This window comes from Stylophora pistillata, chromosome 14 (genome assembly GCF_964205215.1).
Source record: "Stylophora pistillata chromosome 14, jaStyPist1.2, whole genome shotgun sequence".
NCBI lineage: Eukaryota > Metazoa > Cnidaria > Anthozoa > Scleractinia > Pocilloporidae > Stylophora > Stylophora pistillata.
In genome coordinates this window covers 18,984,964-19,007,378 of record NC_142532.1, presented here as the reverse complement: position 1 = coordinate 19,007,378, position 22,415 = coordinate 18,984,964, and the positions used below count along the sequence as shown (strand labels likewise).

Genomic DNA, 22,415 nt, shown 5'->3' with positions numbered 1-22,415 from the left:
GATAGATAGCCAGATAGCTATCTATCATCTCATATCCAACAAGCATGAGTGGAATAATTGTTAACTACTGGATAAATCTCTATCCAATAGATATTGAAGTACGTTTCTTGTCTGCTGGATGGTGATTTATCTGTTGGATAGTATTATCCACTCTTTGAATAACTGGGCCTTGGACTGCAGTGTTTGTAGATTATAGTAAGCAGATGTGATTGGTCCATAAGGCCAACAGATTTTCCAGTTATCAGTTTTTGTTTGCTTGTTTGTTTTTTTGTTTTTTTTTGCAGGCCTCATTTTGCACAATGTTCACTAATGTTGTACTCATTTTGAACTAACTGACCTCCAGAAACTTCCCAGTAGATTATTTTGCCATATTGTGTGAACTTAACCCTTTCACTTCCAGAAGTGACCTATAGAAACTTCTCCTTACAACATTGGTACAAATTCAAGTTGACACGTGATGAGAATATAAAAAAAAATATCAATTAGGGGATTATCATTTGGTCCCATACTAAATTCTCCAAACTGAAATTAACACAGGTTTCTCAGTCAGTAGATATTAACTTTTCTTTGGTGCTGCACACACACACCAAAAAGGACAAAGGAGGTTATTTGCCAAAGTCACTGAAATTTGTTGTTTGTCCTAGATTAGATAAATTTAATGTGCACAGGACTCCACTGATTTCACTTCAAATGTCAATATTACTGTCTATCTGTCTGATCCACAGGCATTGTTTAAAGGAAGCCCATCTGCCCTGTTCATGTGAACTTTGGAGTAAATGGCTGGAAAAAATTGCTGAAATGTTACCAAAGATTCCTACAGCAGAAGGTTGGTATTTTTTTTATACAAATTTGGTTTATATGGGCAAAATATGTTATTTTGTTGTTCTGTTCATGGTTCACCCAGTTGCTTATTGAACAATACGCTGTTGGTAAGGTAAAGCCCTGGATGGGATACTGGTCCATTAAGGGTTACACCCCCCCCCTCCCAGTATTTTATCAGGCTACCCTGACAATTTGCCAGTGCCCATTTATATTCCTGGGGGGGAGGGAGGCAACACATTGACCCAGCTAGGTCTTGAACCAGAACCTCTCAACCCAGAGTCCTTGTAGGGGAAGGGGGGGGGGGTAAACCTTAATGGACTAGTATCCCATCCAGTGGCAAGCTACTTCACTCCTTGCGCCGTCATGTTACAGAAACCGAGATTAGCTCCAGAAGAAATGCAGGGATGCACTGGCCTACCATCCAGGTGGATTAGCAATCCGTTTAGGTGCTCCATGACATAGAAAATTTAGCCAAGATAAGCTAAAACAGAAAGGATTACCACGCTTGTAATTTCTGAGATTACACTAATCAATAACTCCAAAATTTCCTATCCTCTGATAGACATTTCTGAGTGTCCTGAAACCGAAGCAGTCGCTAACACTCTTTGGCTTGTGACAAACTCAAAATGTTGCCCCAACTGCAAGTAAGTTGTCGATTTAAACAAGGCATTTATGTGTGCGTTTTGTATGACTGAGTACCTGATTTGTGTTACATGCAATCACGCCTGTAATCCATCATACAACTACACTATAAGAACATATTTACGGTATAGAAACTGTAAGATCTGCCTCTTACGCGAACGGGCAACATCACTTCATGCGCATCTGAAAATAATTAGCCTAAGTTCTTTATTGTCAAGACGTCTTGGAGATCCAGTGTATAGAAACATGATACGCTTCCTTTCTTTGTACGTTGTCTTGGTTCTCCGCCAAGGAGTGAAAATTGGAATCAGTAATTTCGTGTTTAAAGCAATTTTCAACTGAGTGTCAAACTAATCAGAGATATCTTTGGTTTTGCTATACTTCGCTCTGTGAGTGGTCCAGAAAACTCCCGCCACTCTCCTAACCAATCAGATGCCAAACTAAAACCAATCATGACAAACTTGGTTGCTTGCGTTTTCCCGCGCTTTTGGCAATTTGGTTGTTCTTACTTTGAGTTCTAATTGGCTCTGAGAGGAATTTTTCTTCTTTCTATTTGACCTTTGTGATTACCCGTACTTTGGTTTTGGTTTGCGACACTCAACACAGGTTTTACTCAATACAGCATACAACTTACCGAACGGAATATCACGGGGGCCAACCAATGAGCTGTAATGAAGAAGAAATAAATTTTACCTTCAAGAAGCCCCTAACAAAATCTCTTTCAAAACTAGAACGATAAAAACCGAAAGGCTGTAAATATTGCATATTACGGCGAAATATTTGCAATTGGTAGAATTAGATATGATGGAAGAGCTTTCTAGACCGTCTTATCTTCTACACAGTACCTAGATAGATAGATAATCTTTATTTATCCTCGGACAATTCATCATCTATAAATAAAACATTTAAAATACATAACGGTATCAACATGCATCAAATGGATAAGATACTATTATGAAAACTATATTTAAAACCTACACCTAACTAAAGCTGCTTTCCACGAATGCCGTGCCACAACTTACATCTTTAATTAAACGCTTAAATAACCCAAGGGACTCTGCTTGTCTTATATCATGAGGAAAACTGTTCCAAAGGGTGGCGCCACTATAGCTAAAGCGATTCTTATAATGGTTTGTGCGCGGCGATGGAACATTAAGCTTATTCTCAGAGTCTCTTAGGTTATACGCATTTTCTCGCCTTTCAAATTTAGAACGTAAATAGTCTGGAGCTAAGCCGTGCAGAGACTTGTGGACCATTGTGGCTCTTTGCATTTGCTGCTGGGAAGCTAGGTTTTTCCATCCCAGGAGCTCAAACAAATGACCTCAAAAGCGTGTAGAAATTAAGAGCTCGAAACGATTGTCAATGTTTATAGAATAAATCTTATGGGAGGATTTTTTACTCCTCAGATCACCCATTCAGAAGAACGAGGGATGCAACCACATGAAGTGTACAAAGGTATTTGTATGGTGAATTTACTTACTATGAGTTTTAGTCGTAACGGCTTGAAAGATACCTACTTGTAGAGTTGTAAGACATCTTAAAATACTTATAGTTTTTCTGTACCAAAAATTGTCTTAGTCTTTAAACTTTACTTATAATAATTTCTTTTGTGTGCTGATGCAATGTATCTCAACTTGGATAACTCGAACACCCCCCGCCCCTACTCGGCTCCCCCTGAGAGTCTGAGAGTGATTTTGTCCTTAATCCAGCTATCAGAATTGATGTGATCGACAGCTTTCGTTAAAAAAACAAAAACAAAAACAAAAGCAACAAACGCACAAACAAACAGACGCACAAATAATAAGCGAAAATATCAAAGAGTGCCGGACTTACCACATGTTTACTTTGCTGACTGTGTTCCAATGCTGATTATCATGATATGAAAAAGTTCCACTATGGAATTCTACAGACATTATTATTGTTATTAATATCATTATTATTATTATTAATTCTTTTTTACAGTGCAAACACGAGTTCTGCTGGGTTTGTCTGGAACAGTGGAAAAAACACAGTTCTGCTACAGGAGGATATTTTAGGTTGGTAAAGTTGAGCTGAAAATTGTCAGGAACATTTGTCTTCTTTGGCTGAGTACCATTTGTATAGAGTTATTTTTGTAAAACTGCAGTCGAAGTTTTGTTATGCACGCATTAACAGCCTTCGTCAATTTTTAGTATTATGAATCACACCAGGCGCGTAGCGTCTTATACGCATATACGCACTTGCGTACTTGAAGTGACCGGAAAATTTTGAAATTTTTAGCAATTGTTTCTATTTTTAACATTTTACTTGTACGCAACCAAGATTTCGTGAGGAAAACACCACTTTGATTAAATTCTAAAAACTGAAACAAAAGCTATACGTGGTCTAACTTTGTTCTTTGCTTGTATCCACACAACTATTTCGAACAAGAAATAAAGAACGCAGTATTTTTCGCTCAGTTTAGTTAGGTTTCTAGATCATATGTGCTTATGCGTACTTGAAAAAAATGACCATGCTACGCGCCTGCACACTTACCTGAATTCATCTTGTGAGACTAATTAAGAATGCACTGCGGCTAATTATTTCATTGACAGTTGCTTTTGATTATTTACTTGATTATTGCATTCCATTCTTTTCATTCGCTTTTCTACGTCGTTTACAAGAGATAATTGAAAATTTGGGATGAGGGCTGATTCAGTCGCCACATAAGCACCAAGTAGGCTTTTTAACAGTCTTGAAGTATCCATAAAACCCCTCATTATTGAAAGCATAATAGTGCGTCTCACGCTGAGATCACTCCCATGTTTGTCGTGGTGCTTCGACTGCCTACTGCTGTTCCTCTTCAAAACGTCACGATCCACCTCGGAAGTGACTTTATCTTGAGACAAACAGTTGTACAAGTGGAAGAACCACGGTGAATAGCCAAACCTTTTTTTTCGTGATAACACATTACGTTTCTTTTCAGGTGTAATCGATTTGAGATTGTACAAAAAGTCGAATCAGAGTCAGCCAAGGTAGTAACTGAGGTAAGGTGAAGCCTGTATACAAAACTGACTCGATTAGCTTTTTGGTTTCCGTCATACTCAGGAAGAATGCACAAAGCTAGGATCCCTCTTGAAATGTAACAGCATCAATAATTTTACCGTCATCGTGTGAAGGTCAAACTACCAGCACGAACCAACGAAACTCAATGCTTTGGCTCTGAATGTTTGAAAGTTGAAAAGGACTCTTCCAGTAAAAAAAAAGGGGGTAATCGAGAGAAATGTTTGGAATATTTTCTTGTTCTTTACCCCACCGTTTTCTTATTTTTTTATTTTTTTATTTTTTTAACAGATTAACACAAAGAATGACGAGATAACCCAATTAAATTGCTTTCTACATTATTACTCACGCTTTAAGAACCATGAAAATAGCTACAAGGTAAGAGAACACAAGATATATATATAAAGATCTACGTTAGTTGAAGAATCAAAGAGGACGCATCGATTCTCTGTTACTCTGAGTTTCGCGCCGAAGCGCTCGTCAGACAGAATTTTATTCAATAAAGAACATACCTCCTTATGTATTGTAGTTAATTAATTCGCTGGTGCGAAGAAATAAATAAATAAATATTGCAGACGAAAGTGCACTCAGACAAAGCGGACACGGCTAAAAACTAACCTACACCGAACGCAAGAAACCTGAAACTCACAACCGCAAGAGCAGACAAAGAAACATAATTTGGTTTAATCCGCCCTACAGCATGAACGGGCAAACAAACATCGGCAGAGAATTTCTGAACCTCGTCAGCAAACATTTTCCAAAAACATTTTCAACAAAAACAGCATAAAAGTTAGCTATAGCTGCACTGACAACCTGCAAACCATAATTAAGAAACACAACAGGAAAATCCTTGAGACAAGCAAGACACCCCCTACAGAAAACAACTGTAACTGAAGGAAAAAAAAAACGACTGCCCTCTGAAAAACAACTGCCTCACTTCAAGCGTCGTCTAAAACGCCAACGTAACAACCGAAAATGACACAACCGGAAAGAATTACATTGGACTAACGGAAGGAACTTTTAAACAACGCTACACGCAGCACAAACTTTCTTTTCGAAACAGAAACTATTCAAGCAGCACGGAACTATCAAAGTATATCTGGACACTCAAAGACAGCAACACCAACTTCACAATTAACTGGAGTATTTTAGCGACCGCCCCGGCCTACAACAACAAAAGCAAGCGGTGCCACTTGTGCCTCACAGAGAAACTTTACGTATATGTGCACGATCCTTCGCAGTAAAGCACTATTTAAGTAATAGTGAAAATCAGACCTGAAAAAAATTCAGGCCTGTACAGGATTCGAACCACTGACCTCTGCGATACTAGTGCAGCGCTAGTATCGCAGAGGTCAGTGGTTCGAATCCCGTACAGGCCTGAATTTTTTTCAGGTCTGATTTTCACTATTACTTAAATAGTGCTTTACTGCGAAGGATCGTGCACATATACGTTTCATAACCGCAGTTCATATATATGTATTTCATATGTTTGTTGTTAGAGAAACTTTATCTAATTAGAGCTAAGAAGCCGTCTTTATTAAACAAAAGAACAGAACTTATTTCTAAATGCTGCCACGAGAATAAATTTACTTATCAAATTTCACAAATTTCACAAGCCGCCAACAATAGCCCTAGAGAATATTTATTTCATCGCACCAGCGAATTAATTAACTACTATATATAAGGAAGTATGTTCTTTATTGAATATAATTCTGTCTGACGAGCACTTCGGCGCGAAACTCAGAGTAACAGGGAATCGATACGTCCTCTTTGATTCTTCAACTAATGTATACCCAGCTCTGCTAACACAGCATTATACATACGTTAGTTGACCACTCCCCATGGGGGCTTTTCAGGGTCAATTCCCACCCATCCCACCCCAAGGGAGGACATCCACGACACAGTAATCTCGTGCGTGGGAAATTAACGTCTCCTACCCCTAACCCTGCAGGAGACGGGGCCTACGGTTTATTCGTCCATATCCGAGAAGACTAGAATATCTATCCATTTCTTGATTATAGAAAGGTAGCAAATTCTCCTCAGTTATTTTAAGACCATGAGTATCGGTCCGGCCGGGGCTCGGACCCTCGACCTCCCGCACAACACAATCCGGCGCTCTAACCAACTGAACTAACCGGGAGGCGGTTAGCATTGAGCACTCGAGCTTTGAGCACTTTATGCCAAGGTAGACTCTACCCTCACATTTATATAAAGATCTTTATATAATAAAACATGGGAATACGTATTTGGTGGAAAGCTTGGGAAAAAGAGAGATCGTGGGCAACTAAAGGAGAATTTTTTTTCTTGCTCTGGTTTACTCCATTCCCATACGTTCTCAATTACTTCTAAATGGAGAAGCACATAGTGCAGAATGTCTTTGCAGATGAGAAATAATGGTCCATGAATTAAAGTTTGATAGAAAGTTTCTTTGTCTTAAATAGTTTGAAGAACCTTTATTAAGTACAGCTAAGGATAAAATGTCTGCATTAGCTGTTGCTGCCATGGAAACAGGTCAGTTTCTCTCTTTTACTATTAGTTGTACGACCGATATTACTCGGGCATTTTTTTTCCCCTGCACCTAAGTGTAAGTCTGTACTGTGTATATTGAGTATTGTTTCTGTGTTCAGCTGCAACTTCAGTGGAAAATGCTGACACATCATTTATCGAAGACGCCGTTCACGGACTGCTAAATGCAAGGAGAGTACTTCGAGCCTCATATGCTCATGGATACTTTCTCACTGGTAACAAGGACAAGAGAGCAATCTTTGAATCAATGCAGGCAAGTGTTAAAGCAATTTTTTCAAAGGAGTGTCGAAAGTAATACAGGATTGCATTAGTTTAGCTAGCTTAAAATCGCATGTTCTCGATACCAGAACAGTTGAATAACAAGGAATAAGTCGTCAAATAAAATTATTCATTTCGAGGTCAAAACATCACAAGCGGCCCAAGCTCTCTTCAAGAACCACTTAAGGAACATAATTTGCATATCGATTTATAAAGATGTGTATGGGATTTTCTACAAGATATCCATAGAGATTGTTAAAAGTGAAAATATTAAATAAAAATGGCTTACCTTATTCCATACATGCGTTGTTTGCTCCCGGTGTCGTTATTTTACCGATTTAACTTGATTTTAAGCAGTTTTTTTAAATCCTGGTCTTCTCTTCTTAAGAGTAAGGTGAGCCATTTTTATTTAATATTTTCACTTTTAACTATCTCCATGGATATCTTGTAGAAAATCCCATACAAATCCGTATAAATCGATATGCAAATTGTGTTCCTTGTGAGGTTCTTAAAGAGAACTTGGGCCACCTGTGACCGAGATGGCCGCTCGGCCGCTACAGGAAAAAAAGAAGCTCGCGGTCCTCAGCGGGAAAGTCACAAAAGGGCAGAAAAACGAGTGGTGTTTGAACAAATCCTTCTTAAACATCGCTCTCTGATTAGTCATGAGAACTCGCGCCACTCTATCAACCAATCAAATGCAAAACTAATCACCACTTGTGCACCCGCGTTTTCCCGCGCTGCAATCAGCAGTTTGCGTGTTTTTGTTTGTTTGTTTTGTTTTGCCCATTCGTTTACTTTGGTTAAGGTTTCATTGCCATTTTAAAAAACCGGAAAGCGTTCTAAACACTCGCATCCTCTGTGTTTTATCGTCATAGACCGAAGTTGAAGAAGCAACAGAAACATTGTCACAGATGGTTGCTCGACCATACTTGAGGACACCGCGGGCTCAGATCATCCATACCACACAGCTGTTACACCGGAAGCGAGATGACTTTCTGTTAGCTCTGTCACGTGGCCTAATACCGGATGACGACGAACTACCGGAGCCTAACAGCTTCGTGCCAAGGTAGGCATTGTTAGTAACGTTATTTCAAAGTTTTGTTTCGGAACTTTTGCCCATGAGGATTCCTGGTCTTCATATTGTTTTTTTCTTTTTTTTTTTCTTGTTTTTTTTTTTCATTTTCTCGCAGGCTCTTCTCATTATCCAGAGGAAGTCAAGATAGTGAGGTAACATTAAAATACTATTTGTTATACTAGTGTTAGGAACTGATCATAATTTACTACCGGGGGGAGGGGATGATTTTGGTCGTGTCGCGATAAAATTTAACTGATCCCCCATAAGGTTCTGTGATATCTTTACAAACCCTCCCACCCTTGCCTCGTTAGCAATTAAGTGGCAGTTTACTTTCTATAGTCCCCCTTTCATACTCTATTGACGACAGCTGGTCGTCCCTCCATTTCCCATGAAAACCGTGTGATCCCCCCCCCCCAAAAAAAAAAAAATCCTCCACCGCCTCTCCCCAGGTGATTAAAAAATGACTGGTCCCTATCATACTTCTAATATGTATGGCAGACAGTAAGGAGAATTGCTTAAGAGATCTCGGGGGTGAAAGGGTTAAGCAAGACCGTTTGTAGTGCTGAATGTCGATCAATAAGTTGGGCGCGGTGGTAACCTGCTTGAACGACAGAAACAGGGTAACCACGTTTATCGAAAAACTGGCACATTGACTCTGATTTGTGGTGGAAATCAGAGTCATCACTAAATAAACGACGAAGTCTTAGAAACTGAGAAAAAGGAATGGAATTCTTAACGTGAGATGGATGCGAAGACGATTATAACAAGTAATTATGCGAGTCTGTAGGTTTGTAATACACACTAGTGCATAAACCGTTACCTTCAATTGAAACTTTGATGTCTAAAAAGGATAAAGAATTGTCAGAAATTTCCCAGGTATATTTCAGGGCCGGGTGAAAAGAATTGACTGCGGTTATGAATTGAGTGAGCTCCTCTCTGGTAGAGGAGGTAGCGCCGATACAGTCGTCGATGTAGCGACCGTAGAGTTCAGGTTTGGACCCGTTGTATTGGCTGAAAAATTGATGTTCGACAAAACCTACAAAAAGATTGGCATAGCTAGGTCCCATTTTGGTGCCCATGGCTACACCATTGATTTTGTTTGAAGAAGTTGTTTCCGAATGTAAAACAATTGAGTGTGAGCACTAGTTCGGCTAAGCGTAGTAGTGTTTCAGATTTAGGTTCCTTATCAGTACGTTGATCGAAAAAATGTTTAAGGGCCAGAAGGCCTTCGCCATTAGGAATGACAGTGTAAAGAGACGTAATATCCATGGTGAAAAGAAGTTTGTTTTGGCCAAGGAAATTAAAGTCTCGAAAAATTTGAAGAGCGTGTTGGCTGTCTTTAATATATGATGGTAAAGTTTTGACGATGGGAGCCATAATTTTGTCTAGATAGCTGGAGATAAGTTCGGTAGGGCAACTGCAAGCCAAGACAATGGGCCGACCCGGGTTGTTAGGTTTGTGAATTTTAGGTAAAAGTAAGTACGAGAAGTTCTAGTAGTGGTTATGATGAGATTTTTTGCTGTGGCCGGCAATTCTTTGGTTGATCGTATTCTTGACGGAGTTTTGATTGCTGGCAGTGAGGTCTTTGTCGACCTTTTGATAAAAAGAGGTGTCAGAAAGTTGCCGCAAAGCTTCTTTTTGGTAGAGGTCGGTGCGCCAAACAACGACTGAGCCGCCCTTATCGGCTGCTGTGATAACTATGTCTTTGCATTTTGTAAGACTTTTTAGAGCCGACCACTCTTCAGAAGAGAGATTAGAAAATTTGGTAATACGTTTGAAATTGAGTTTGTTGATATCGTGGCGGCATTTTTTGATAAAAAAGTCTAATGATGCGAATTGGCCCTCTGGGGGAGTCCATCTAGACTTTCGAGTCTGAAGTGTTTCGAAAGTGTCTTTGTTCGAGGTGTTGGAATCATCCTCTTTGTTGTGAAAAAAGGCTTTTAATTGAACATTAATTCCTTAAGTGAGCGAACATTTGTATTACAATCGAATGATGTATTTTGTGTTTTATAGTCTGACGAAGATGCAGACAATTACGACGAAGTTCGCAGCGCAATAGAACGGTCCATCATCAAAGAGCGTTTCTCTCGGCTGGCATCGGTTGGATCTACTGATTCATCCCCGTTTAGTGAAGATGTGTTTGAAGAACAAGCCGCCTCCAAGGAAAAAGTTACCTGTGAGGCAATTCATAAGAGATTCAATCTCTCCTCTTGTTACTTGTGCAAATATGGAAAAACAAAAGAGAAGGGGGCGGAAAGAAGGAGAAGTATGTAACTAAATGGTTTGTTCATGTTTCAAAGCTCTGAACGACAAAGTCCATGATTACGAAGTCCTTCTTATGCAAATATAGACGGAAGTGAAAGAAGAAGGCTTGGAAAGAAAGAGATATATGTAGCTAAATAGTTATTGTTCATATGTTATAACTCTGGACTATTAATGACTAACTTAGCGCTACATGTGCTAGCCTTCGACCAGGCCCTGTTATTAGTGCTGCAAGACGCGCATTTCTACGCCCCTGTAAAGATTTGAGACGAGTCGGGGAGATTTTTGGCAGGGGTCTGGCACTAATAATCAGTGTTAGACCCCTTTGCAGACCTCTCGCGGGTTCATGTTGCTCCAGGCCTTATACTTTTCGGTGAGCAAAGAAACACTCGTACCTAGACCCACTCGCAGGCTGTACATATGTTAGTATGGAAAAAAAAATAGCAACAAAAGACAAAGGGTTGGAAAGTAATAGAAGTAGGTAACCAAGTTTATTTGTCACAGTTTTGTTTGATGAAGCCATAAACGCTGAAAGTCATTGACGGAAAACGAAAAAAAAAAACAGCTATGTTATCTTTCTTTTAACCGTTTTATTACTTAAACCAACTCAGGGCGCCAACGACGTAGCAAGCCAGCTGACGCTGAAGACGAAATGGATGTTGATATCATGCGCGCAATCCATTTGTCACTACTGCAACACAGTACACCAACCAATCAGAGAAGCCGTCAATCAAGCTCATCCAGCAGTTCGACTGGCTCTTACAGAGACCAGGCACACGGGGTGCAGGCACCCCCGCATGGGGTGCAGGCACCCCAGGACCTGTCTTACCTCTCTGTTGTGGATGGGGCTTCTCTCCAGAAGGCTATAGAGTTGTCACTTCAAGATTCGGCTGTTGGAGGTGGTGGTTCGTTGTTTTTATTCGTAACGCTTTGAAAACAAAGGTGTCATTTTTTAAGGGAAAAAGTGCAAAGGACTTTGAAGGAGGTATCACTTGAAAGTTCTCCCAGCTAGGGTCTTGTCAATGAGGTTACACACCTTGTACAGCAAAATGAACAATACCTTACTTCTTAAAAGTACTGCTCTGTAGCCGTCATTTGAGTGGTCATACACGAGAGTTTACCGTAGACTTACAAATTAGGACCACCTTGTATAGCACTATGAACAGCACCACATGAAAGTACCGCTTATTAGCTTTCCTCTGACTGTTCAAACACGAGGATTTGATCCACAGATTTACAGAACCAATTTGTGGGGAGCGCAGTGACCTAATGGTCAGTGCACTGGACTCCGCTTCAAGAGGCCTAGGTTCGAGTCCTGGCGGGGACAAAGCATTATTTTCTCTTAATTCGGAGCCTTGCTCTGTTGTGTGTCCGGCACCTTCATGATGAAAGCTATTAAAAGTATTATAAACGGTTCTAAATGATTATTACACATACGCATGGTTAGCCGCAAATACTGCACAAATAACCAAACTCTTTTAAAGAAACAACTTTCCTGTAGATTTGCTTTCGCTAAAAAGTGATAGACATGTTTTTCTTTTTCTTTTTTTGTTATTTTTAGAACTGTCCTCTTCTCCCGATGATGATCTTAAACAAGCCATCAAACTATCTCTACAGGACAGCGGTCTTCCCCAGGAGGGAACTGCTGGGACTGGAAGCACGAGCGGTTCGCGACAAAACCAACAAACCAAAGAGCAAGACGACTCTGACAGTGATAGTGAATTCGACATTTGCCTTTAAACCGTAATAGATCCATTAGAATTTTAAATTGTAAACATTTTTATACGGCATAATTCCAAGGGAAAGCTTAGCTCGGTAAGTTTTACTGAGTAGTCTCCGATAGGGTGTCATAGACAAAGTTAAAATAAGAATCACTAAGGACAGCTTCATAACTAGTGATAAACGAAATTACCACCAAGAAGCTTTCATTTGAGTGGTCACACAATAGGTTTTCATCCACAAACTTAAACGTTAAATCCACTTGTTTTCCAGTGAAATCAGTAAACGGCACCGGGTAAAAATGCCACTCAGAAACTTTAATTTGATCGGTCGCACAATAAACGCAGTGGTTAAACATCTGCGTTTTAATGCCTAGGTGGTGTGTTTTCGCATATTTTGCATGACAGCGGCTGTAACTTATGCTGACCTTTGAAATTTTGTGGGAAATTTTCACGTGGCTGGCCAAAATTCGTCCCTGTGTGCATGTTCGACGTTTGACAGCTGTGCCCACAACCTCGTTCCCAGGGTCTCTCATCTTCCCATTCCAGGAAGCAGGAAGATGAGAGACCCTGGGAAAGATATTGTTATTTTCACACCGTAGGGTTTTATCAGAAGTCTTGAAAGCCAGAAAAACCTTTTAAAGCGTAGTAGACACTGCCACGTAAAAGTACCACCTAAAAGCATTTGAATGGCCGTACACTTTGGTTTCATTCATGGATTAAGTAGTTAGAACTGTTTAGTACTTTTCATTTGAATGTTCATAATTGCCGAGTAGTTAGTTATCTGTAGACTCAGTCAATTTCATCATGTACAGTAAAATAAACAATAACACATTAGGATATTGTTAAAAAGCTGAATTATGTAAAATGGTAAGTTCTTAATTTTTTTTTTTGTGTGTGTGTGTGTATAGGGGAGTTGTATGCTTCAGTTTAATTTAACCGTGCCATACCAATGCACAATAATAAAGGTGGTATTTTCAGGTATTAGTTTTAATTTTCGTGTAGTTCTGAATAAAACGAGTGATGAAGACACTAGCCGAGTTAACTTTCTAATTTAATACATGCATTTTAATGATGCAAACTATAAATTTTTAATAATAGTAATAGTTCTACTTTTCACGTAGTTCTGAGTAAAGTGAGCGTTGAAGACACTAGCTGAATTAACTTTCTAATTTAATACATGCATTTTAATGATGCAAATTATAAAATTTTACTCCACCAGTAGTGTATTCTCCACAGTGCATACAACTATGCAACCTGTTCATCCTTCTACCCTTAAAGAGTGACCAGCATCTAATTTCTCCTTACAATATCACCGCTGAATCACACATTAAGGTCATGAGAATAAAGCAAAATGATGACCAGTAAAGCCCTTGATTGTTAAACAAATTCTCCTTATCAGCACCTTGGGAAATGTATAGAGAACAGTATGGAGAATATGCATACTGATGTAAGGGTGTACAGAGTTGAAATTACAGTGTGGTTGTTATCAGTTTAGATAGTTTGTATAATACTTGTTGTTTAGACTTTCCTTGTAAAATAAAAATAAATAAAGAAGTTGTTTTTATTTGCTTGTTTTAATTGTTAATGTAAGGCGGATTACATATTCCTTTAAAAGAACAATCGTAAGGCCCGAACGTCGAATCGCCTAAACAAAGGCCTTGATACTACTGTAGTGTTCATTAGGTGAAAGACCGCCGTGCAGGAAATTTTTGACGAACCGCTTTCAACAAAATATTAGACATGGAAATCTGGAATCCCAAGGAATTTCCCTTGGAAGTTAAGGATTTTCAGTATTGCTTCGTAAATCAGATCTTAGATCGTTTAAAACTGCACTAAATCCAATAGAATTCACGAGCAACCGTAAAATGAACAAAAAGCGCAAGTAGACTCGACGAACCTTTGCGTAAGGCTGAATACCATCAGTGAGTTACTTGAAACCTCTATTGCAACGAATGGTTGAGTTTCACATCTCACTCACCAATGTTTAGACAACAAAGTCTTCAATGATTAACAACCAATCTGCGATTCATTGGAAAATAGCGGTCTACATTTCGTATATCGCTAGTCAGCTAATTTGGTTACCTTAAATAATGGGCTCTTCCGATTCTTGACAGTTTTTGGGACCTTTGTCTAACTTGCTATTTACGTTTGAAAGAACTTCAGACTACACTTTCAAACTTTCATTTCTTGGAGATCCCGAGTAAAAAACAGAGGCGTCGTTGACGTTATTTATTGTCATCGTACGTACATCTCCACTTCAAGAATGTTTTCCACGCTTTGCTTGCCTATTTCATTCCTATTTGCGTGACAGAATCGTGGGTCTGATGCTGCAAGGCATGAGCGTGTTCTTGTTGGAGATTACCGATCAATACCGCAATGTGAACTCGCAACAAAATGCTATGGTCATTTGCCATATCTTTATAATCAAATAAACGTGGCAATAAACCTGTGTCTGAAATCCTGGAGAGAATTTAACAGAAAATAGTTTGATATCTCAAAAAAAGATAAGTCATCATCACATTCAGAATGCCAAGCTTTTCCAGTTATCTGTTATTTTTCAACTGAATGCGAATTCAAGTAAAGCAAGTTAGAAAATTACAAGTTAAACTGACTCCATCTTAATTAATAACAACTCTCTTCTTGAGTCTCAAGGCTGATTCCCACTAAAATGCAACTAATTTGCAGCCTGTGCTCAAAAACATGATTTTTACTCAAGCTCCAAGTAAAAAAAAATATTAAATAATTTTTGCTAATTCTTAATATGTGACCTGATGGCAAATTTTACAAACTATGTTCAGTTTGCAGTATTAATCGTAATTTATAGGTTGAAAGAGTTTCCCTCATTTTTAATTGCTGTCATCAGACATACTGAAATTTTTTTTTAATTTGCTCTTTCTGTTCAAAACCTTTCAAACTCATTTTTTTTTTCTATTTCGTTGTTTTTTATGGTCATTTTTGTTCTTTTCTTTTCTTTTTTCTTTGTATCTTGTCTAAAATTACTGCAATCAAATTCAGAAATAAAGAACACAGGACTGATTGTTTGAATCATAGTCACCTTTCCCCAAATATTTCAGCTGTTCACAAAAGTCCAGATTTGACAGTAATATTTTATTTTCAAGATTGTTTGCTGTAGATCAACTGCTATCATAATCAAAAGAGAAGAGAACAAAAAAAAGATGCTCACATCCTCCAGAAATCTACTCTAATGTCCTGAATTCAAGAGTGGTTGTTGAGACTTGAGCTCACAGGACACTGAACATTCCAAGAAAAGTGAACTACATGTGGATTTTGTTGCAAGTTTTGTCTTTAGCCATGTGAATCTAAATATGGTCCAAAATAACAAAATAGTTTCTCCCTTATTCTCTTTTTTCATACAAAAAAACATTCTTCACCAATGAGGTAGGATCATCTAGTCATTCCAAGTAATCATTGTGACAAAGTTAAAGGGAATATATTCACTTAGCTTAGCAACAATATAGTCATACAATCACACCAGTAACTATCAGAGAAACTTTGTCCATGATTTCATTTGCCTCCTTCACAAATATTGAGGAATCATGCCACAGCCGGTTTGAAAAATAATGTCTCTGAGATCATCTTGTCCAATATTCCTTGGGACGAAGTTAGAAGGAATACATTCACTGGGCCTGACAACATTATAGTCATCCAATCACACAAGTAACCATTGGAGAAACTTTGCCCATGATTTCAATTGCCTCCTTCACAGAAATATTGAGGAATCATGCAGCAGCAAGTTTGAAAATTGATGTTTCTGAATTCTAGTCACTTATTATAAAGGGTGACTTAAGGAAGATATGACCCAGTCGTTAACCAACAAGAAATTATACATCTTGAGCAAGATTAGACCTTGAAAGATCTTAGACAGAATATAATCCACAACCCCTCAGAATGTACACATTGCTAACCTTGCCTGCCCAATTATATCTGGGTTATCAGTAGGTGGTAGGTGACAGAAACCCACCAGCTCTCAGACCATTTTGCAGCAGTTACTTTGTGAATTATAGATTTTTGCTTTTTTTTTGGCTCTTAACCAACCAAGATATATCATTCCAGCTGAATTTTACCAATTCTTGACTCTGGTATGTGGAATTTATAGGTAAAGTAGGTAAATGGGTAAAAAAAAAGTGGCCTGTTTTGGTTTGAAATGCTGTATGGATCAAAATGATCAAGCATAAAACCCAACCAAAAAGTCAGGAGTACCTTCCGTCAAGATTTTATATTTTTAGCTAATTACCAATAAATTGTGATTGGACTTTCCAGAGAAATATTTCAAATTGATTAATAACCAAATATTAGTATTGAAAGCTACAAAATATGATACATGTTGCATCGTGCACCATTACAATAATTTCTATATATAATCTTTATTATAATTAATTATGATCATCTTAATTGTCGCTCTGTTTTGAAATAAATGGCCCTCTTTGATACAAAAATATAAGACATTTCATTAATTCTCCAGAATTACGTGACAAGTGTCTCAATCAAAGTTCTCAGAGAATAACACAACAGTTTCCTTCGCGTGCTTGTGATGCTTCATTCACTTCAACAACCTTTCCTTTTCCATCAGAAGTTCCAGAGTTCTGTCCGGGCATGTCAAGTTCTTTTCTTATTTTTGCCAACTGCACTTCATGGACTTTTGTAATTGTCTGTGTAAAAGCTTCCTCAACATTTGTAGCATCCAAGGCTGATGCCTCAATGAATGACAATCCAGCATCATTAGCATATTTCTTTGCATCTTCTGTAACGACTGCTCGCAGGTGTTTCAAATCACATTTGTTTCCAACAAGCATGGTGACAATAGAGGACTCTGCATGTTCACGCACTTCCAAAAGCCAACGTTCGACATTCTCAAAAGTTTTCTGTTTGGATAAATCATACACCAGCACAGCACCAACAGCTCCACGGTAATAGGCACTTGTAATTGCCCGATAACGTTCCTGTCCAGCAGTATCCCATACCTTTGAGGTGCAATAGTATTTAATATAACAAGTAGTCAAATATTCTGAAATTCCAGATATCCAGTTTCTAAGTTTTATAATTACTAAATAAGCCCCTTCGGGTGGCTGGTATGTCGGCTGATAATGTCCGCGGCTGAGAGATTGTCTGAAAAATGAATATTTGGCCGAGAAGCAAAGCTTCGAGGGCAAATATGAAATTTTGAGGACAATCTCTCAGCCAAGGACATTATCAGCCAACATACCAGAAAGCCAGAACGGGGTTTATTTATTCTATAACCCTCCCATTAATTTTCACATCGCAATTAAACTGTGTGTAAACACAGTAAAAAAGCCAGTGGTAATCTGATGGCGAATGCGCGTGATTGACGCAAGCAAGCAAAAAAGAGAAAAAAACCAGTTTGGTTTCCTTCCATGTAAGTAGGAGAACAGAAAAGTTGAAACTCTTGTGTTGACTATGTTTCTTTTTCACAGCAAAAATCAGAGGACAAATATCAACGCGGATGGGGGTTATTGCATGATAACTGTCCTGTGATTTTGCACCATGTGATGTAACGTAACCAATAAAATTGCACCAAAATTAATGGTTGGGTTATAATCACCAATAACTCCCACCAGAATACCTACCCCTCCCTCATTCCCATTTATCTTTTTGGCATTTCCAAGAACAGAGGAAGAGCTCTCATGAATATCATTCACCACTCAAACTTTAACCCTTTAACTCTCAGAAGTGATCAACATGTAACTTCTCTCTACAATATCCATACATTATCCAGCCAATGGGTAAAGAGAAGACTCAAAATTATCAGGTAGAAGTTGTTACCTTGATTGAACATCAAATTCTTGTAACTGATTTACAAGGAAATGTGTAGCAGCGAGAGGGGAGAATTAACAATCAGATCTTGGAAAAGAAAGGGTTAGCCCTTCCACTTCCCAGGGAGACCAAAACTAGAGTTTCTCTGAGCAATTTAAATTTATTTGTACACAGGAAAGTGATGAGGGGAAGGAAAATATATTGCCTGGGAGATTTTGTATGATTTACCACCAAATAATTCTCAGCGCTAAAATAATAATGAATGAAAAAGGTCAAAGGAAGACAGTTATTAATACTGAGAAAAGTAATACATATATGTTATTAACCAAGTGCGAGGGCCATACTGGGAGAATATCGGCCTAAGGTCTTGACAGTATGGACCTTGCTACGCTCGGTCCGTACAAAAAAGACCAAGGGCCAATATTCTTCCAGTACAGTCCCGAGCAAGCTTGGTCAATAAGAGATTTATTATACGCCTGAAGTTCAAAGGGACACAAGTGCAGTATCATTCAGGACAGTGCCCAGTCCAATACTTAGAGAATATTGGCGTGGCAATAGAGCATTTTGATTGGTTAATTTTAGTTATTGGCCCTCTGACTGCCCGAATTGTGTAATAAATAAAATGTGCTCTTTTAACCCATTTCTTCCAAGATCTCAATTATAGCAATTCTCCTAACTTTCTGAATTACATTTCATATGATGTTAGTTTGGAGAATTTGGTCTTGGGTCAACTAGGAATACCTTAGTTGATATTTTTTTCTTTTCAACAGAATCTCCTAAGATTTATTCTGAAGGGGCTTGGGTTCAGGTGCTGCAAAGATTTACTTTGGTGTAATAAGGTTCTCAGATACAAAAGACAGTGCAAAATCAGATTTTGGTTTTTTATTCATGTTGTCTAAGGTGTGATTCCTCTTTTCCTCTCTTGTACTTACACATGTATTGTTTTTTTTTTATTATTATATGAAAAAATGAAATTTAACTTAAAGGGCAATGAATTAGCTTGCCAAATTATGCCCTTCTCCATTTTTTTTTTCTTTTTAATCATTCAAATAGTTTGTAATTGTTGAAATAAAGGAAGTAAAAAATACAAATAGAAATAAATAAAACATGTATGGTCGATGGTATTGTGAATATTTGTTTTGGATCTTGTAAATGAAAGGGGCAATGATTATTTTCACTTCTTTATCCTTCTGAAAGGAAGCTGTAACTTCATTTAAGGCCATGTGGCAATTGCTTATCTTGGAGGAATATTATACTCAGCGTTAAGCATAGCAAGATGGTGTAAATTTACGGTTATCTATCTATATCATATCAAAGATATTGTCTCTTGGTGAGAAAACAGATGATTTCAGCCAGGAAAAAAATGGGATGTTCCCGACAAATTCTTCGTGAACTTTGGTCAAATCATCCTCTCAAAACAAGCCCCACAAGGCAAATAGCCACTGAAAGTTATGGAAACACATCATATCTTTTCCGTTTTGTGGGCATTTCTATGGCAAACTTCTGCATTCTCAAAATTCCACGTCGTTCTAGACAAAAACATCGTTGACTCGATGAATATAAGCCTTTGATCGATAGGAACACTCGACACAATCAATAATTCATACAGCGATTGTACTTTAAACTGAAAGGGATCATGCCAAAACGCATTGCTAATGAACAAGGGACTAACTACACCTACGTTGCATATTTCAATTTATACTTCAAAGACTTAATTCCTAGTTAATCTGACAACCTCACAAAGGGAATTTATTTATTCCTGATTATCGAATCAAGCGGCACCTACGATACATATTTCAATTTATACTTCAAAGACTTAATTCCTTGTTAATCTAGCAACCTCACAAAGGGAATTTCTTTATTCCTGGATTATCGAATCAAGCGTATTCACTTTTAAGCCCTACAAGCGTTTGGCGAGAAGAAAAATTTAGGTAAAATATTCGTATGTAACACTTCTACAACAGCTTGATACTTATCATATATATTTCAAGACATGACGTATATAGAAGATATAACACTTCTTTTCACCTAAACGCAAGAAGGGTTTTTCTTTTTCATCTGAAAATAGAACCGAGTACCACATACCTGTGCTTTGATCACTTTGCCATCTACTTGAATGCTTCTTGTAGCAAATTCAACCCCAATGGTTGACTTCGACTCAAGATCGAATTCGTTACGCGTGAAGCGAGATAGAAGGGAAGATTTTCCAACGCCAGAATCCCCGATCAAGACAATCTTGTAGAGATAGTCATAATGATCGTATCTTCCACCGGCCATGCCTTCGGTACAAACACCCGCAAGGGCCGCAAAATTAAGAGATCACACTTGCTGGGCGAGCATTCACGTTTATAGCTATGCAGAGTATGTACCACGTGACTATCCGCGGGGATGTTGGCGAGGGGACGTCACGCAACGTTTCTACTTAGTGCTGCGTGACGCGTTACCCTGGCTGAATCAAGCTAGTCTAAGATGCATTCCCCTCAAATATTCAGGCGTTTTGCTCCTGATTTCTGTCTTATTCCAAATTCGCTAAGTGCCTATTTATTTACCTTTATCATTCACCCGTTCAATTTACGTTTTTTGAACAGTCACCCGCGTAATGTATGGGAGAGACCGTGGAGAACTGGACATAACAACACAGCAGCCCGGCCTGCAATGGCGGACATTTGAGGAGCCTTCGTATGCATGCATGTCCAGGTAAATTTTTCTAAATTATTATTTGTGCGTAAGCCTGCTAAGTTAAAAAAGTTTTTTAACGTAGTTAATTTAGAGCTTTTTCACTTTAAGTTGGTCATTTTGAGCTGGAATTTATTAGGCTTTTGGTGTTCGAAAGGAGTCTGAAAGAATAATTAACAGGAGAAGTCTGCAAGAAATTTTTGCAGATTTCTAAATTTAGGAAGAGGTCTCGAGTATTTTTCTATACATCCTTCAGAAAGTGCTTGATTAGCGGGTGAGATGTTTTCAAGCTAGTTGAGTTTTAGTGACTGCTCTTTTCAAAGTTTTTTTCGATAGATTTAAAGCTAAGGACTCTTCATCCTTGTAATACAACTCGCTCGGCGGGAAATTTCTAATGTCGGTTTGAATAAACTTTAAGAGTATAACTACCCTTAATGTCTTCATCTTTGTCCGCGATTTTTTTTTAAATAGCATCATAATAGCCATCCCTTTTGCAGCAGTAACTTGACTAAAGGTAGGCAACACAACAGCCATCTCTTTTGCAGCAGTAACGTGACTAAAGGTTGGTTACACAACAACCATGGATTCCCAAGATCCCCTCAAGATCTCAGCAGACAATGAAATACGCAAGAAACAGAGGAAAAGAACCAAGAAAATTATTGCACAACTTCAAGAACAGGTTAGAAATACTTGTTGCATAGAAAAAAAGAAAAGCAATCCAAGATAATGCCCTTTCACTCCCAAGAGGGAGGCAAAAGGAATTTCTTCTTTCAATATCTCTGCATTTTCAAGTGGAAAATTGAGGAGGAGTGAGAAAAAGATGCCAACTGGTTTAACACCAGATTCTAAATCTATTCAGTCCAAAATCTTACTCTTTGCCAGCAAATCAACTTGAGAGCTCTGTGTTGGAGAGTGACAAATTCTATCATAGTGCACTCTTTTTCACCCCCCAAAAAAGCCAGTGTTTAAAAATAATCTACTTTCCTAGTGAATTTCCTTCTCTGGAGTAGTTTTTTTATCATGAGAAACAGAACATTTCTTTTGTTTTACACAAGCTTGCTTGCAAAAAAATGATACAAAATTATCTGAGTGCAAAAAGCTGTCTTAAAAATGCACATAAGCTGGTTATGTGCCATGCTCTTGTAACCTTTGTTGGCCTTTAAAAACAGGTTGAGTTTTACTTTGGAGATTCCAACCTCCAAAAGGACCGTTTTATGAAACAGGAGATAAGCAAGCACCCTGAAGGATGTAAGTATGCTGTGTTAAGTTTGAATTAAAAGAGACGCATTTATTTGCAAATTATCAGTCTCCTTCTTCCCAGGTTTCTCCAATTTTTTTGTTGTTGTTGGTTTTTTTGTTTTTTTTTCGCGGAAGTAAATGTCAGTATTGGTGTTTGGCATGACTGTTATTATAAGTTAAAGGGTATGGTAAAGTGTGTGCTTGAGCTAGGTGGCTCAGGAGCTTTTATTGGGTTCCATAGCATGAAGCAACTAGAGGTAATACTCCACTCCCCCTGGATGGGACCCTAATCCATCATAAGGTGGCCCTTATTCAAGAACGTATTTAGACGTATTCAACGAAGGAAACGGTTTAATTCTATTTCGACTGACGAGCACATG

General features: G+C 38.3%; 3 protein-coding genes across 8 annotated transcripts in view; 2 read left to right on the top strand and 1 right to left on the bottom strand.

Annotated features, from left to right (window-relative positions):
* The window catches only part of LOC111325739 (ankyrin repeat and IBR domain-containing protein 1), a 26,405-nt gene extending 12,516 nt beyond the window's left edge, over positions 1-13,889 (top strand). For 2 of the 3 annotated variants that reach the window (XM_088745996.1, XM_088745994.1), the window contains exons 13-25: positions 726-826; positions 1,385-1,466; positions 2,871-2,919; positions 3,427-3,500; positions 4,409-4,469; positions 4,777-4,863; positions 6,927-6,996; positions 7,113-7,264; positions 8,145-8,335; positions 8,460-8,496; positions 10,358-10,610; positions 11,218-11,508; positions 12,168-13,889. In XM_088745996.1, the coding sequence (XP_088602122.1) occupies positions 726-826; positions 1,385-1,466; positions 2,871-2,919; positions 3,427-3,500; positions 4,409-4,469; positions 4,777-4,863; positions 6,927-6,996; positions 7,113-7,264; positions 8,145-8,335; positions 8,460-8,496; positions 10,358-10,610; positions 11,218-11,508; positions 12,168-12,346 (1,627 nt within the window). In that variant the 3' untranslated portion in view covers positions 12,347-13,889. The remainder of the gene's footprint in view (positions 1-725; positions 827-1,384; positions 1,467-2,870; positions 2,920-3,426; positions 3,501-4,408; positions 4,470-4,776; positions 4,864-6,926; positions 6,997-7,112; positions 7,265-8,144; positions 8,336-8,459; positions 8,497-10,357; positions 10,611-11,217; positions 11,509-12,167) is intronic. The other variant, XM_088745995.1, reaches the window with a different exon arrangement.
* A 1,525-nt stretch (positions 13,890-15,414) lies between these two features.
* On the bottom strand, positions 15,415-20,494 carry LOC111325736 (uncharacterized). Its single transcript, XM_022929607.2, has 2 exons — positions 20,206-20,494; positions 15,415-17,309 (listed from the first exon to the last, which is right to left on the bottom strand). The coding sequence occupies exons 1-2, from the start codon at positions 20,395-20,397 to the stop codon at positions 16,842-16,844; spliced, it is 660 nt and encodes a 219-aa protein (XP_022785342.2). The 5' UTR covers positions 20,398-20,494; the 3' UTR covers positions 15,415-16,841.
* A 212-nt stretch (positions 20,495-20,706) lies between these two features.
* LOC111325709 (la-related protein 7) overlaps positions 20,707-22,415 on the top strand; it is a 30,598-nt gene continuing 28,889 nt past the window's right edge. For 2 of the 4 annotated variants that reach the window (XM_088745997.1, XM_022929571.2), the window contains exons 1-3: positions 20,760-20,817; positions 21,268-21,475; positions 21,966-22,044. In XM_088745997.1, the coding sequence (XP_088602123.1) occupies positions 21,377-21,475; positions 21,966-22,044 (178 nt within the window). In that variant the 5' untranslated portion in view covers positions 20,760-20,817; positions 21,268-21,376. Of the gene's footprint in view, positions 20,818-21,267; positions 21,476-21,965; positions 22,045-22,415 lie in introns of all 4 variants that reach the window. The other 2 variants (XM_022929573.2, XM_022929574.2) reach the window with 2 other exon arrangements.

Coding starts and splice junctions, on each gene's coding strand:
- LOC111325736 (XM_022929607.2), bottom strand. CDS start 20,397: ATGGCCGGTGGAAGATACGATCATTATGACTATCTCTACAAGATTGTC. Junction 17,310..20,205: donor GCAAAGTGATCAAAGCACAG/GTATGTGGTACT, acceptor TGCACCTCAAAG/GTATGGGATACTGCTGGACA.